General features: G+C 32.1%; 2 protein-coding genes across 2 annotated transcripts; both read right to left on the bottom strand.

Moving 5' to 3' along the window:
- Positions 1 to 8,872: 8,872 nt before the first annotated feature.
- Positions 8,873 to 11,811, bottom strand: LOC26528775. The gene is made up of 3 exons (XM_015177820.3): positions 11,779 to 11,811; positions 9,925 to 10,060; positions 8,873 to 9,864 (listed from the first exon to the last, which is right to left on the bottom strand). The coding sequence occupies exons 1-3, from the start codon at positions 11,809 to 11,811 to the stop codon at positions 9,032 to 9,034; spliced, it is 1,002 nt and encodes a 333-aa protein (XP_015033306.1). The 3' UTR covers positions 8,873 to 9,031.
- Positions 11,812 to 14,291: 2,480 nt separating this feature from the next.
- Positions 14,292 to 15,529, bottom strand: LOC6645299 (cuticle protein 8). The gene is made up of 3 exons (XM_023177507.2): positions 15,391 to 15,529; positions 15,001 to 15,235; positions 14,292 to 14,541 (listed from the first exon to the last, which is right to left on the bottom strand). Exons 1-3 carry the CDS (start codon positions 15,394 to 15,396, stop codon positions 14,369 to 14,371), a joined length of 414 nt encoding a protein of 137 aa, XP_023033275.1. The 5' UTR covers positions 15,397 to 15,529; the 3' UTR covers positions 14,292 to 14,368.
- Between the last annotated feature and the right edge of the window lie 1,706 nt (positions 15,530 to 17,235).

The following is a 17,235-nucleotide window of genomic DNA, read 5'->3' as shown; positions in this document are numbered from 1 at the left end:
AATGGAAGATTTCCTCGCCTCATTTTTCTCGGAGACGGAATTTCTTTGGTTTTTATTTATTTTATTTTTAATATTTTATAAAATTGTTAGGCAGTTTATAAAAATAAGGAAAATAATCAAACTGAGAAAACCATTTTGTAGTTTTTCAAGCTGGTTAAAAACTTTTAAACGCTTTAAACTGGCTTTAATTGCTTTTGCAATCTCAGTAAACAGATATGTTTGGAATATTTTCGGGTGAGAAGGATAAAGAAGTTGAATTGCTGTTGTTCCCATCGAGAGAGGCAGTAGAAAATAATATTTTAATATTTTCTATATTATTATTATTTTGAATGGAATTTGAAAAGAAGTTTCATAAATAAAACAACTTTTGATCACAAATCAACGGAGACTGAGTTTCAAAGAGAGGCGTCTTTGACCGTAGTTATATACTTAGTATTTTGTTTTCCGTTTAAAAAATCATTTTGAAAATTTAAGGAAGATAATAATAATAATAATAAGCAAAAGTAATGGAAAGTCAGCAGAAGGAAAAATTAAAACCCATAAGAAAATTAGTTAATGGAAGATTTCCTCGCCTCATTTTTCTCGGAGACGGAATTTCTTTGGTTTTTATTTTTTTTATTTTTAATATTTTATAAAATTGTTAGGCAGTTTATAAAAATAAGGAAAATAATCAAACTGAGAAAACAATTTTGTAGTTTTTCAAGCTGGTTAAAAACTTTTAAACGCTTTAAACTGGCTTTAATTGCTTTTGCAATCTCAGTAAACAGATATGTTTGGAATATTTTCGGGTGAGAAGGATAAAGAAGTTGAATTGCTGTTGTTCCCATCGAGAGAGGCAGTAGAAAATAATATTTTAATATCTTCTATATTATTATTATTTTGAATGGAATTTGAAAAGAAGTTTCATAAATAAAACAACTTTTGATCACAAATCAACGGAGACTGAGTTTCAAAGAGAGGCGTCTTTGACCGTAGTTATATACTTAGTATTTTGTTTTCCGTTTAAAAAATCATTTTGAAAATTTAAGGAAGATAATAATAATAATAATAAACAAAAGTAATGGAAAGTCAGCAGAAGGAAAAATTAAAACCCATAAGAAAATCAGTTAATGGAAGATTTCCTGGCCTCATTTTTCTCGGAATTTCTTTGGTTTTTATTTTTTTTATTTTTAATATTTTATAAAATTGTTAGGCAGTTTATAAAAAAAAGGAAAATAATCAAACTGTGAAAACAATTTTGTAGTTTTTGAAGCTGGTTAAAAACTTTTAAACGCTTTAAACTGGCTTTAATTGCTTTTGCAATCTCAGTAAACAGATATGTTCGGAATATTTTCGGGTGAGAAGGAAAAAGAAGAAGAATTGCTGTTGTTCCCATCGAGAGAGGCAGTAGAAAATAATATTTTAATATCTTCTATATTATTATTATTTTGAATGGAATTTGAAAAGAAGTTTCATAATTAAAACGACTTTTCATTACAAATCAACGGAGACTGAGTTTCAAAGAGAGGCGTCTTTGACCGTAGTTATATACTTAGTATTTTGTTTTCCGTTTAAAAAATCATTTTGAAAATTTAAGGAAGATAATAATAATAATAATAAACAAAAGTAATGGAAAGTCAGCAGAAGGAAAAATTAAAACCCATAAGAAAATCAGTTAATGGAAGATTTCCTGGCCTCATTTTTCTCGGAATTTCTTTGGTTTTTTTTTTTATTTTTAATATTTTATAAAATTGTTAGGCAGTTTATAGAAATAAGGAAAATAATTAAACTGTGAAAACAATTTTGTAGGTTTTCAAGCTGGTTAAAAACTTTTAAACGCTTTAAACTGGCTTTAATTGCTTTTGCAATCTCAGTAAACAGATATGTTTGGAATATTTTCGGGTCAGAAGGAAAAAGAAGTTGAATTGCTGTTGTTCCCATCGAGAGAGGCAGTAGAAAATAATATTTTAATATCTTCTATATTATTATTATTTTGAATGGAATTTGAAAAGAAGTTTCATAATTAAAACGACTTTTCATTACAAATCAACGGAGACTGAGTTTCAAAGAGAGGCGTCTTTGACCGTAGTTATATACTTAGTATTTTGTTTTCCGTTTAAAAAATCATTTTGAAAATTTAAGGAAGATAATAATAATAATAATAAACAAAAGTAATGGAAAGTCAGCAGAAGAAAATCAGTTAATGGAAGATTTCCTGGCCTCATTTTTCTCGCAATTTCTTTGGTTTTTTTTTTTTATTTTTAATTTTTTTTTAAAATTGTTAGGCAGTTTATAGAAATAAGGAAAATAATTAAACTGTGAAAACAATTTTGTAGTTTTTCAAGCTGGTTAAAAACTTTTAAACGCTTTAAACTGGCTTTAATTGCTTTTGCAATCTCAGTAAACAGATATGTTCGGAATATTTTCGGGTGAGAAGGAAAAAGAAGAAGAATTGCTGTTGTTCCCATCGAGAGAGGCAGTAGAAAATAATATTTTAATATCTTCTATATTATTATTATTTTGAATGGAATTTGAAAAGAAGTTTCATAAATAAAACGACTTTTCATTACAAATCAACGGAGACTGAGTTTCAAAGAGAGGCGTCTTTGCCGTAGTTATATACTTAGTATTTTGTTTTCCGTTTAAAAAATCATTTTGAAAATTTAAGGAAGATAATAATAATAATAATAAACAAAAGTAATGGAAAGTCAGCAGAAGGAAAAATTAAAACCCATAAGAAAATCAGTTAATGGAAGATTTCCTGGCCTCATTTTTCTCGGAATTTCTTTGGTTTTTTTTTTTATTTTTAATATTTTATAAAATTGTTAGGCAGTTTATAGAAATAAGGAAAATAATTAAACTGTGAAAACAATTTTGTAGTTTTTGAAGCTGGTTAAAAACTTTTAAACGCTTTAAACTGGCTTTAATTGCTTTTGCAATCTCAGTAAACAGATATGTTCGGAATATTTTCGGGTGAGAAGGAAAAAGAAGAAGAATTGCTGTTGTTCCCATCGAGAGAGGCAGTAGAAAATAATATTTTAATATCTTCTATATTATTATTATTTTGAATGGAATTTGAAAAGAAGTTTCATAATTAAAACGACTTTTCATTACAAATCAACGGAGACTGAGTTTCAAAGAGAGGCGTCTTTGACCGTAGTTATATACTTAGTATTTTGTTTTCCGTTTAAAAAATCATTTTGAAAATTTAAGGAAGATAATAATAATAATAATAAGCAAAAGTAATGGAAAGTCAGCAGAAGGAAAAATTAAAACCCATAAGAAAATCAGTTAATGGAAGATTTCCTCGCCTCATTTTTCTCGGAGACGGAATTTCTTTGGTTTTTATTTTTTTTATTTTTAATATTTTATAAAATTGTTAGGCAGTTTATAAAAAAAAGGAAAATAATCAAACTGTGAAAACAATTTTGTAGTTTTTGAAGCTGGTTAAAAACTTTTAAACGCTTTAAACTGGCTTTAATTGCTTTTGCAATCTCAGTAAACAGATATGTTCGGAATATTTTCGGGTCAGAAGGAAAAAGAAGTTGAATTGCTGTTGTTCCCATCGAGAGAGGCAGTAGAAAATAATATTTTAATATCTTCTATATTATTATTATTTTGAATGGAATTTGAAAAGAAGTTTCATAATTAAAACGACTTTTCATTACAAATCAACGGAGACTGAGTTTCAAAGAGAGGCGTCTTTGACCGTAGTTATATACTTAGTATTTTGTTTTCCGTTTAAAAAATCATTTTGAAAATTTAAGGAAGATAATAATAATAATAATAAACAAAAGTAATGGAAAGTCAGCAGAAGGAAAAATTAAAACCCATAAGAAAATCAGTTAATGGAAGATTTCCTGGCCTCATTTTTCTCGGAATTTCTTTGGTTTTTATTTTTTTTATTTTTAATATTTTATAAAATTGTTAGGCAGTTTATAAAAAAATGGAAAATAATCAAACTGTGAAAACAATTTTGTAGTTTTTCAAGCTGGTTAAAAACTTTTAAACGCTTTAAACTGGCTTTAATTGCTTTTGCAATCTCAGTAAACAGATATGTTCGGAATATTTTCGGGTGAGAAGGAAAAAGAAGAAGAATTGCTGTTGTTCCCATCGAGAGAGGCAGTAGAAAATAATATTTTAATATCTTCTATATTATTATTATTTTGAATGGAATTTGAAAAGAAGTTTCATAGTTAAAACGACTTTTCATTACAAATCAACGGAGACTGAGTTTCAAAGAGAGGCGTCTTTGACCGTAGTAATATACTTAGTATTTTGTTTTCCGTTTAAAAAATCATTTTGAAAATTTAAGGAAGATAATAATAATAATAATAAACAAAAGTAATGGAAAGTCAGCAGAAGGAAAAATTAAAACCCATAAGAAAATCAGTTAATGGAAGATTTCCTGGCCTCATTTTTCTCGGAATTTCTTTGGTTTTTTTTTTATTTTTAATATTTTATAAAATTGTTAGGCAGTTTATAAAAATAAGTAAAATAATTAAACTGTGAAAACAATTTTGTAGTTTCTCAAGCTGGTTAAAAACTTTTAAACGCTTTAAACTGGCTTTAATTGCTTTTGCAATCTCAGTAAACAGATATGTTTGGAATATTTTCGGGTCAGAAGGAAAAAGAAGTTGAATTGCTGTTGTTCCCATCGAGAGAGGCAGTAGAAAATAATATTTTAATATCTTCTATATCATTATTATTTTGAATGGAATTTGGAAAAAAGTTTCATAATTAAAACGACTTTTCATTACAAATCAACGGAGACTGAGTTTCAAAGAGAGGCGTCTTTGCCGTAGTTATATACTTAGTATTTTGTTTTCCGTTTAAAAAATCATTTTGAAAATTTAAGGAAGATAATAATAATAATAATAAGCAAAAGTAATGGAAAGTCAGCAGAAGGAAAAATTAAAACCCATAAGAAAATCAGTTAATGGAAGATTTCCTCGCCTCATTTTTCTCGGAGACGGAATTTCTTTGGTTTTTATTTTTTTTATTTTTAATATTTTATAAAATTGTTAGGCAGTTTATAAAAAAAGGAAAATAATCAAACTGTGAAAACAATTTTGTAGTTTTTGAAGCTGGTTAAAAACTTTTAAACGCTTTAAACTGGCTTTAATTGCTTTTGCAATCTCAGTAAACAGATATGTTCGGAATATTTTCGGGTCAGAAGGAAAAAGAAGTTGAATTGCTGTTGTTCCCATCGAGAGAGGCAGTAGAAAATAATATTTTAATATCTTCTATATTATTATTATTTTGAATGGAATTTGAAAAGAAGTTTCATAATTAAAACGACTTTTCATTACAAATCAACGGAGACTGAGTTTCAAAGAGAGGCGTCTTTGACCGTAGTAATATACTTAGTATTTTGTTTTCCGTTTAAAAAATCATTTTGGAAATTTAAGGAAGATAATAATAATAATAATAAACAAAAGTAATGGAAAGTCAGCAGAAGGAAAAATTAAAACCCATAAGAAAATCAGTTAATGGAAGATTTCCTGGCCTCATTTTTCTCGGAATTTCTTTGGTTTTTTTTTTTATTTTTAATATTTTATAAAATTGTTAGGCAGTTTATAAAAATAAGTAAAATAATTAAACTGTGAAAACAATTTTGTAGTTTTTCAAGCTGGTTAAAAACTTTTAAACGCTTTAAACTGGCTTTAATTGCTTTTGCAATCTCATTAAACAGATATGTTTGGAATATTTTCGGGTCAGAAGGAAAAAGAAGTTGAATTGCTGTTGTTCCCATCGAGAGAGGCAGTAGAAAATAATATTTTAATATCTTCTATATTATTATTATTTTGAATGGAATTTGAAAAGAAGTTTCATAATTAAAACGACTTTTCATTACAAATCAACGGAGACTGAGTTTCAAAGAGAGGCGTCTTTGACCGTAGTTATATACTTAGTATTTTGTTTTCCGTTTAAAAAATCATTTTGAAAATTTAAGGAAGATAATAATAATAATAATAAACAAAAGTAATGGAAAGTCAGCAGAAGGAAAAATTAAAACCCATAAGAAAATCAGTTAATGGAAGATTTCCTGGCCTCATTTTTCTCGGAATTTCTTTGGTTTTTTTTTTTATTTTTAATATTTTATAAAATTGTTAGGCAGTTTATAGAAATAAGGAAAATAATTAAACTGTGAAAACAATTTTGTAGTTTTTGAAGCTGGTTAAAAACTTTTAAACGCTTTAAACTGGCTTTAATTGCTTTTGCAATCTCAGTAAACAGATATGTTCGGAATATTTTCGGGTGAGAAGCAAAAAGAAGAAGAATTGCTGTTGTTCCCATCGAGAGAGGCAGTAGAAAATAATATTTTAATATCTTCTATATTATTATTATTTTGAATGGAATTTGAAAAGAAGTTTCATAATTAAAACGACTTTTCATTACAAATCAACGGAGACTGAGTTTCAAAGAGAGGCGTCTTTGACCGTAGTTATATACTTAGTATTTTGTTTTCCGTTTAAAAAATCATTTTGAAAATTTAAGGAAGATAATAATAATAATAATAAACAAAAGTAATGGAAAGTCAGCAGAAGGAAAAATTAAAACCCATAAGAAAATCAGTTAATGGAAGATTTCCTGGCCTCATTTTTCTCGGAATTTCTTTGGTTTTTTTTTTTATTTTTAATATTTTATAAAATTGTTAGGCAGTTTATAGAAATAAGGAAAATAATTAAACTGTGAAAACAATTTTGTAGTTTTTCAAGCTGGTTAAAAACTTTTAAACGCTTTAAACTGGTTTGGAATATTTTCGGGTCAGAAGGAAAAAGAAGTTGAATTGCTGTTGTTCCCATCGAGAGAGCTAACAAGCAACTGAAGGAGCCTTACACAAATTGTCAGCAAGTTAATTATTAGGTATGGGCCATGGCTTACTTTGATGTCAATCACATTGAATTATCGATAAATTAAAATTTAAGCACGGGTGCTTGTGGAGCTGTTCGTTAGGGTTGAAAACGATTACTTCTCCAAAATGAATGGTGGATAATTACAGTTAGAAAGAGAGGTATGTACATATATATCCGGCCTCTTTAAATATTTACTACAGTTACTCGGGTCCAAAACGCGCTTAAACTACATAAATTTGGTATCAAACGAAAGAGAAAAATTCCACGAGCACGACCTCAGGTGCGCCTTGGCGATTTATTATGTAGTTTTTGTGCAATTAACAAAAGGAAAATCATGTTTTTAGCGGGTTTTTTTTTAGTTTATAGCTAAAAGTACCTTTTTTCGGCTAAAAGCTGTCAAATTTTGAGATAGCGTTGCCAGAGGCCAAATATCGGATATTCGAATACGCGTACTTTTTGAAACTTTTGTTCGCACTATTCTCAACAATCGAAAGTATTGTTGAGTTTACGTTATTTCTTGATTTTAGAGAACAAATATAGTTCAGAATACAATATTCGGCTGTCAGAGTAGCCGAATATTCTTAAATTTTATAATTCAGAGTAAAATATTTAGCTGCCAGGGCGGTCAAACAACGCGCCAAATAAAAAAGAGCATTTGCCAACACTGAAATCTAGCTTTAAACGATTTTTTCACTTTTCAACACTGAAATCTCGAGTAGCTTAAGTAAATATTAACCAAATGACCATAACTATCTATGGTGCCACAGATGGCATAAATTCGATACCTCGAGAGTGCCATCGATAGTTTGCCAGCCCTAGAGACCAACTCTAACTGTAACTCCTAAATGCAGACAGACGGATAGGCAAATACTGACCGACTCTAAAAGGATTTTTTTTTAATTTATTCTTTTAGCATCCTAAAAGTAATTCTTTTAGCATCCTGGTAATCATAAAATGGAGGTGGAATCAGCAGTCCGTCTATGGGTCTAAATGGCAGGTCAAGTGCATTCTGTTATTCAGCAGTTTGGGGGCCAATCCTGGGTTTGTAGCCTGAAGAGGTACCGAATACCATACCTTCGGATATCGCAGTTAATTTTAGCTAAGTTCTCTTGACCATAAATGTGTGCTTTCCAGGTTAACCGCCTGAAAGGAAGGTTGTAGACCCTTGCAAGTTTTTTTCCTTACCCTTCCCTTACCTATAGCCCTCAAAGTGGAAAATCGTTTTAAGTAAAAAGTCTAAATTTTAGGCGGGAGCTATGCGGCGCTTACAGCATGCCATTTTACCGTATGACATCTATGTATATAATATAGTTAACCGATTTTGATCAAATTTGGCACAGTCATTAATAGTTAAATATAGTAAATAGTTAAATTCAATAAAACTGATAATTATTACTTCCAATAGCGAGAAAAAAACGAAATTATTGATAACTGTTTTACTGTTTTCGACCGATTGTTCCTTTGGGAGCTATATGATATAGTCACCTGATCCTTATCAAATTTGGTACAGTCACTAATAGGTATTCTAAACTGTCAAGAATTAACTTTTCTGAGAAAATCTTAACAACTAACGAAGTTATTGAGAAAAGTCACAGTTCGTGACTTTGTCGTTCGTATGGAAACTATATGACATATATATACTTTATATGTGTTGCACACTTCTGACCAAAGTTAATGTACCCCTTTTTCCAAGGGTAGAAAAATCTCTGCTGTACCCGTTAATTCATTTAAATAAAACTTGTAGTCTTTTAATAATATTTAAACTGTATCTCGTATATGTATATATATTTATTAATACATCAACATTTTTTCTCTTATGTATTATTCATTTGCTGTAATCTTCCGTAACCAGAAGTGTTTATATAGACCACCTAAGAGTGACAAATTAATTCGAATCGGTCAAATTGTTCATATTGTATTAGTCTAATATGCTTCACACAAGTGACTAATGGGTATACATACATTTTTTGGTAGTTCATTTTATTTTTGTTTATTTCAGCAAACATGTGTACATTTTTTTGCTTTTGCTCTTAGTTATGGTTATTTTTTTGTTCCTTTTTTTTTGGCAGGAGGAGGTAAAATAATAGTTTAAAAGAAAGACAAGAAAACTAAAGGCCACAAGCGAGACTTTTTTAACTTTTGCCAGACTATAAGTTTTAATGGTTATTGGTTCAATATGTACAACTTTTTTTTTACCTTAACTTTGGGCTAGACTCTGGGGATCCATTTAAATTTGGTAAATGCTGAAGGAATTCACGACGATTCGCCTCAATGATTTTGTGGTACCAACTTGGATTAGGTGACTGTAATGATTCATTATTGACCAACGGCTGGGGTAATGGCAGTTCAGTGGTATTATGGTCTACTGTGGGCTTAATTTGGGGAGCCTTTTCCTCAATGTTTGATTTGCTTTTTTGGTATTTATGGATTGGCGTAGTGTTTTCGGTGCTTGTCGTTGGGTCGGATTGGCTAGGCAATTCGAATGGAACTATGGGAAATCCCTCGGGTATAAAGTTATGAACCGTTTTAAAGGACATCCCGCCAGTTGTTGCATTTGTACGTAGCGGAGCCTTACCATTAATGACATCTAAAACAGCTGGCTGTAAAACATCTTTGGCTACATCAATGTGATTAAGATCGAGCCCATGTTGTTGCTTCAATTGGTGTTCCACTTTATCGGCTACTGCATTGACACTTAGATTCAAATGGCTATTGGGATCCCAAGTTACTTTCATGTTCGAATCGCTTGTTGGTCTGTTTAAATCCAAAATGATTTCTGGTCTTCGTGTCGGCCATTTGCTGGCTCCTGGTGGTGGATTATCACCAGCCCTAAAGCTTTGCCTTTGAGCCAAATACCCAGAAGCTTCATCGGCCTTATAGTGGGTGATCTCAATCAGCTTGTCAGGACGTACATAACCAAAGCTACCCTCGATGGTACCATTCACATAGCGTCGTTCATCCCGAAATTGTATATTTTGCGTTAGTGGGTCTTCGATTTCATAGCCAAATGCATAAGTATTCGGTCCTTTAAAAGACTTTAAGTGCAAAACAATGTTTAAAGGTTATTTTGTGTATATTCTCTTACCATACGGTTCGTGTAGAAAATAATTGCTTAATCGTCCTGGTTCATTTGAATTTTTTTTGACGTTTGTCTTCACTTCACTCTCAACTGCCAAAGGCGTGGCTCCGTTGGTGTATATTTTTATAATCAGCAGCAATAACTGTAAATAAATGCAAACAAATTAAAAGTATTATTTTAGGCTGTACATTTAATTGTTTGCAAATGTTTTTGTACTGCATACTTCTATCAGTAAATTGAAACAAATATAAAACTCTACTCTACATACTTTTATGACTACTTAAAGCATACTTTTTGGCGCCCTACCGAAGTAATTTCATGAGCTCAGTTAATGGCAAAATCAAAAGCTTTAAACTTAGCTTAATTATAGTATTTATTGGTATCAAACTTTATAACTTTTAATGTATTAATTACTAACGAAAGAAAATATGTTTCTGATTCAACTCATCTAACAACATAATATTTCCCATTATGTAGAATTGCTATATTTATGAATGCATCGAATGAATCTTTCTAACCTACAAGACGAGGCGAGTTCAAATAGCCATGTCTGTCCGTCCGTCCGTTTTGATCAGCGCAAACTCCTTCAAGACCGTAAGAGCTACAGAGCTTTTGCATGTAGTCATGTATATAGTGCACAGGTTGTATATCTCGGACTCAGCCGTATCGAACCACTACATCATATAGCTTCCATCCAAAGGGCAAAGTCACGAACTGTGACTTTTCTCAATAACTTCGTTACTTGTTAAGCAGTTGTCGTATAATTGGTGAGTTTATTACACCTATAAACGACTGTGCCAAATTTGATCAAGATCGGACGACTTTACCATATAGCTCCCACAGGAACGATCGGTCGAAAACAGTGACTTTTGTCAATAACTTCGTTATTCCTTATGCTAAGATTGTAGGCCGTTCTTTCGCAAACATTCGACTTTTTAGATAAAACGTTTTTTGACTTTGACGGCTATAAGTAAGGAAAGAGTAACAAAAAACTTGCATGGGTATACGAATTTTGACGCGGTCGAAGTTGGCCTCAGTCCTCTGGTTTTTTTTTTAATTTATCGGAACTCAGTACATCATATAGGATTTAAAACGACGTTAGTTGAAAGTTGCATTGTAAGCAGAAAAAATTACATGAAAAGTTAGGCTACTTTGAAGTGCACCTAGAATATGAAAGTATTAACTTTTTTAAGCAGTTTTGAACATGTCTGAAGAGGAATATAAAAACCTTAGCGGAGTTTGATTTGAACCTTTGTTTACCAGCTTAGTCTATAAATAGGATTACAAATATTTCACAAAAATTTGGTTTCATATTTATTCCAACTCTGAAACTCTGAAAAACTACTACTAAATGCAAGTTCTGGTATTAATATTTTAATTTTTAAAATATTAACCTGGTAAACAAAGGTTGAAATCAAACTCCCGACGAAACGTCGATAAATTGAAGTATTGGCCTCATAAAAAAATTGAGTATTACCTTTTAGTCTCACCAATGTGTGTTTAAAATTTTTAAATTTCTAGCTTTCAAACTGCCAATGCCAAAATGTATTACATTTGTCAAAGTTTTTCTATGTAAAAGTTAACAAAGATACTCCAAAAAACAAAATGTTTTTTTTATAAGAAGTAGTAGTTCGATCTCTTGACAGAAAAGATGTAAAACATGAAAAACGAAACGCTTTTTTGCTAAGACTTGTTTTTGGACCGCTCTTTTGGTCCGATTGGAAACCCTGTGGATTTTGTACATATATAAAACTCGGCACTGATATTCTTGGGGTTTTACTTTCTTGAATAACATTCCAGAATGGTGAGACAATTTTTAAGAAATTAAAATTTGTTTTTTACCTATATTCATACACTTACAACAAACCAAAAGATACTCGTCAGGGCACTCATTATGAATTTTAATTACATCTATGTATATATGATTGATATAATACGATTTGATGGAATATGCTGGCAACGACGACTTCCGCACACATTAGCGGCCACAGACGAACTGAAACATAAGAACCTAATCCCAGAGAATGAGTTGACCGTGGCAAAGGGATACCACATTTAGAAACGAAATATGCGAAAAGTCAATTAGCTATTCGATGGTAGATAGATAAATAATGAATTAGAGGGCCAACGTAAAGATACCCTACAATTGTACACATAATAATTTTACCAACTGCTTTTGGCATTTTGCTTTATTGGTTGTTTTTTTTTAAGGATTAGTTTCTTTCGCAATAGCCTTGCGTTATATTTTTGAAGTGACTAAAGCTAGTGAATCTATTCGTTTTTCATATTCAACAGTTTCTTCTTTGGCCATACTGGGGAAACCTTTTTAAGTGTCCCGTCTACTACAGGGTATCAACAATTTTGTTTGCCAAGTAATAATTATAATTTGTTTATGTTAATTCTGGCAACCTTCACAAGTAAGAAAGCAAAAGAAAGAAAATGACTTTGGGTTTTGTGTTTTTTTTCCATATGATTTTTATTTTATATATTTTTTTTTTAGATTTTCTTGTTCAATACATTTGAATTTCCATAATAACTTTGTTTTTATTTTTCTTGCTGGGTTCTTTCATTTCGGTATTTCGCTGTTGTTTTATGCATTTGAGCGTTAGAGACATGTGAGAGTTTTCTTTCGGTTATTCCATGATTATGATATTTTTTTTTGTTTTTTTTTTGTGGATTTTTCTTACATTTTGTTTTCATTTATAGATAACATTAAGCTGCATAAATTGTTTATAAATACACAAATAAAATTGTGAAAAAAATACTAAATGCAAAAATGAAACTAGATACAAAAGTGTCAGACTGAGTACAAGTGAGTGAGTGAGATAGTACAAACATTGGAGAGTAAGAGGGAAACAGTGACTGGATTGAGTGACTGATTCAATGAAACAGAGACTTAGAGATGCAACGATCTAACTAGAAAGAGTGAGTAAGGGAGAGAGAGAGAGAGAGAAAGAGTTTGTGATTGATTATGGAAGAGATTGAGAGTGAGTGAATGGGAAAGTGAGATAGAGAGAGCGAGAGAGAAAGAGTGGTTTGATTGATTAAAGTGAATGAGAAATGAATGAGTATTTTTTTTTTGTTCTTAAGGAAGGCATAACTGAATAAGAAGGGGCGTGGCAAGATGGATAGCATAAGCTATAACTAATGCACAATTAACCGGCCATGCAAAATTATCACAAACATTTTTAACAACAAACAATTTCGCCTACTAAACTGCTTGAGAGCGTAAGACAGAGAGCGAGAGTGGATAGTGTGAGAGTGAGCGAGTATGAGAGAGAAACATTTCTTTGATACATTTCATCAGTGAGTGTCAAACTGTACACCGGCTGTAAAACCCAAATGGCACAAATTGACTCTAAACGTTATTTTCTCCGTATTGAGCAAGCCCGCCCGCTCTTGAGATGGGGCGTGGCAGTTTTGGTTTAACAGTTACAGTTTGCCAGTCACTTCAAAAGGTTTCATTACTTAGCGACATCAGACACACAGATTGAGATAGAGAGATAGAGAGCAAGCCAGAGTCAGATAGAGAGAATTAGGCAATGAAAAAGAGTTTCATTAGAAATTTGATAGAGGTATATAAATATATATTACAAAAGTCGAGCTAGATGAGAGGATCTAGTAAGGAATTTAATAGAATTAGCTGTCTGTCAACTGCTACTACCACTGGAGTCGGAGGCCAATGCAAAACCTTTTGTGAAATGTCTGGCGAAATATTCTCTCCCAACAAATACACATTTAAAAAAAAAAAACAAAAAAAATTCTATACACATATGTGATCAACTTTCTCCAGTCTGTCTGTCTGTTGGGCATCGGAAAACCTCAAGCATTATATTGGTAATATACGTATATATATATATATATCCCATTGCTGTTTGCTTTCCTTTTCGTGTTGTTGCTGTTGTTGTTGTTGATGATGCTGTTGTTGCATATCCTTATCCGTATATGTATCCTCATTTCTTTTGCTTACGTTTCGAATCCCATTCATTTTTTTCCTTCGTCTGCTGTTTCAGTCATTGCCAAAGATCCTTCCTCGATCAAGTCTATGCCAAATGCCATGAGATGATTTCGTTCGTTTTGTGTTCCTTCGTCCTTTTGCCATGCCAGGATCAGCCGGTTTTGTTGTTTGTTTTGTTTTGTTTTTTTTCGTTCTTTCATTCCTTCTTTTCTTGCTAAACTAAACTTCTTAGCTACATTTTTACTTACTTATTTAAAAAAAAAAATGTTTAACTTTTTTTTCTTATTTTTTTTTTTTGTTATTTTTTCTTCATTTTTCTCGTTGTTCTTGTCGATTTTCTGTTTCTGTTTTTTGTATTTTTTTGTGGTTTTCTTTTGTTTGTTCCTATGATGATGATGTTGTTGTTCATGCAGTATGCAAATGAGAGAGAGAGCATGTACAGCACCTGGGTTGACTTTGACTCTCTTCTGCAATTGTGCAATTTTATGCCATTTAATAATGATGCAGCAAAGGGGCATGTGCTAAAACTGGCGCATGCACAACTGGCGCATGGGCAATGATCTTGGGAGCAGTCTTGTGGACGACAGCATTGAAGCCATTGTGATCATCGGCTGTGTAGTCAACGGTGCGCACAGAGCCATCGGGTTCGACCAGCGAGTATTGGCCTGAAAAGAAATGAATTTACAAAAATAAATTTACTTAAAATACGGCTTGTACTCAAAACTGTTAACTAAGTGTAGAGGTTATTAAAGTATAATATTTCAATCTTTTTTGTTCATAAGGCCAAGGAATATCCCTTAAATCCGAGTTTTTAGGTCATACACTCAATTTTTATACATATTGTTAGCAAGTTTGTGTCCTAAGTCTTTTGTTTTTATCAATGTGATTTTAAGCTAGGGTCTCAACAAAGGCCAAACATTTGGTAACCAGCATGGACTACATTTGTCCATTGTTCGCGCTCGCAAGTTCGTGTCCTAAAAATCTTGTTTTGATCAATGTGAATTTAAGCTAGGGTCTCAACTAAGGCCAAGAATTTGACATTCTTTGCTTTAGCAAGTTTGTGTCCTAAGTCTTTGGCGTCTTACCCCCCAAGTTTGTGTCCTAAGTCTTTTGTTTTTACTTACCCTTGACAACATCACCATCGCGCTCCTCAGCCTGCGACTTGATATCACCAGTATGAGGATCCTTAATGCCATAATTGAATGAATATTTAGGATAAGCCACGGGCTCAGCATGCACAGCATGAACTGCATGGGCTAGGACTGGAGCATGATGGACCAACGATGGAGCATAGTGACCCAATTCAATGGGCACAGCCTGGCAGGCAGCGGCGAACAGCAAGGCAATGGCAACAAAGTACTGCAGATGGTAATTTGAATGAAAACAAAGGGTAATCAGGATCGTATCACAAAATCGCTGGGTATGAATGTGGATGGATGGGTTTTGAGTTCAGGAAAGGGGAAATTGAGTGAAGTAGTAGTAGAAGTAGTGGTAGTAGTGGGTAGTTGGGGTACCTTCATATTGAACACAAGGATTACACGACGCGAACGAAGGATATATTGAAATTTAAGTTGAACTGTTTGGGTTCGTTTGGTTGGTTGATCGGATGGTTGGTTGGTTGTTTGGTTGTTTCGCAGTTAGATGAAGACCGAAATCGTAAGCTGAACTGATGTCTGCAAACGATGACCAAAAGTATTTATATACGCGGCGGACGTACAAAACTATCGAGACGAACGAATGCAACTAGCGACGACAACAGCCGATCGTATTGCAGCAGTGGCAGCAGCAGCAACAGCTGCCACAGAGGAGATGATGAAGGAGGTAGAGCAGGAGGAGGTGCTTCGGGGAGTGGGTAGCGTGCAACGTGTAGCGTATAGCATGAAGCGCTTTAAGGGGGGTAATAGTGGGGTGCTCAGTTGAAGTTGCTGAAGCTGATGTTGCTGGTGCTGCTGCTGCTGCTGATGATGATGATGGAGGTGGAAGTGGAGGCGGTGGCGGAGGTGCAGGTTCGACGCATGTGTTTTTCTTTAACTTAGATCTTTTAGGTGCGGCATTTGTTTTGTCTTTTTCTAGTTTAGAGAAGGCGTTTGCCTTTATTCCCCCCTTAAAGTTTTGCTATAGTTTCTCTCTTTCTCTCTCTCTGTCTATGTGTGTGAGTGCTGCAAATGGGTAAGAGCCAGAGGAACTTATGTATAAGCATGATGGAGCAATTGATGTGAACAAATATGACACTTGGCGCACTTTTTTTTTTGGTTTTTTTCATTGAAATATTATTACCATATCCATACCATATCTATTTGGCAGTTATAATTACCACGCCAACAGCATTTTGTCAGGCCACGCAATTTTTTCTTGACTGACATTTTCTTGTTCAGTTCAGTTTAGTTCAGCTCTTTTTTTTCATTGCGTTTCTTTCTATGTGGTGTATGTGTGTGTGTATGGAATTTTGTTGATACTTAAGCAATAGTTTTCCATAGCCATGTCAATTGTTTTTCAATCAAAATATGTTAATCATGGCCAAATACCTAAAGGAATGCAACCAGAAATCAGAAACCATTAGCCGACATAGCCAAAGGGTTATGTTATTACGCAATTGATACATATACAAAAAGTATTTTCAGTTATAAAGAAAGAATTTTTCATGCAAATTACTTGTAAATCTAAAATTCAAATAGTTGATGGTGTAAAACATTTGTTAGTCATTAGAAATATATTTAAAAAAAAATTTTTTTTTGAAAATATTTGGTAAAATCACATAAATTTTGTTCAATTTAGAAAGATTAAAGATTAAAAATTTGAGAAAGCGGTTTCTCGTCCTTAAATTCAAATTTAATTCTATTTTTAAATAATGTTAGTAAAGTGTTTTAGTGTAAGTTGCTCATTCTATTAAGATAATGTAACGACAATTTTGTGGACATAGCATTTAAATTTTGATGCAAAACCGCAAGATTTCTTTAAAGTTTTTTAAGTAGACTCTTCAAAGCCCAAAAACAAAGTTTAAGATATAATTAAACTAAAGCCAATTAAACAACTGAATTTTGTATGTAATTTTTTGATCTCTCGACTTGGTTTTATTTTACGACACTAAATAATTTTACAGGATTATGAAAGAAAGTGAATTGAATTCCCCGTCAAATTAAATATTTTTCATCAAAATCGTGTAACAAATGCAAAGTGCCTTCAGTGCAAAAAAAAGTTTAAGGTATTCAGCAAAAAAAAAAAACCAACTATATCTCTTCCTTTCATTTCGATAATCTAATGATAATCTTTTGAATTTGACCACTAAAAGATAAACGAAAATAAAATGTGTCATTACTATAAATAAGACTAGAAAGAATCAAAAAAATAAAGTAATTTTT

The sequence above is a fragment of the Drosophila willistoni genome (genome assembly GCF_018902025.1).
Source record: "Drosophila willistoni isolate 14030-0811.24 chromosome XR unlocalized genomic scaffold, UCI_dwil_1.1 Seg143, whole genome shotgun sequence".
NCBI lineage: Eukaryota > Metazoa > Arthropoda > Insecta > Diptera > Drosophilidae > Drosophila > Drosophila willistoni.
Note: the sequence above shows the minus strand (reverse complement) of the source record. Positions and strands in the feature narration are given on the sequence as shown.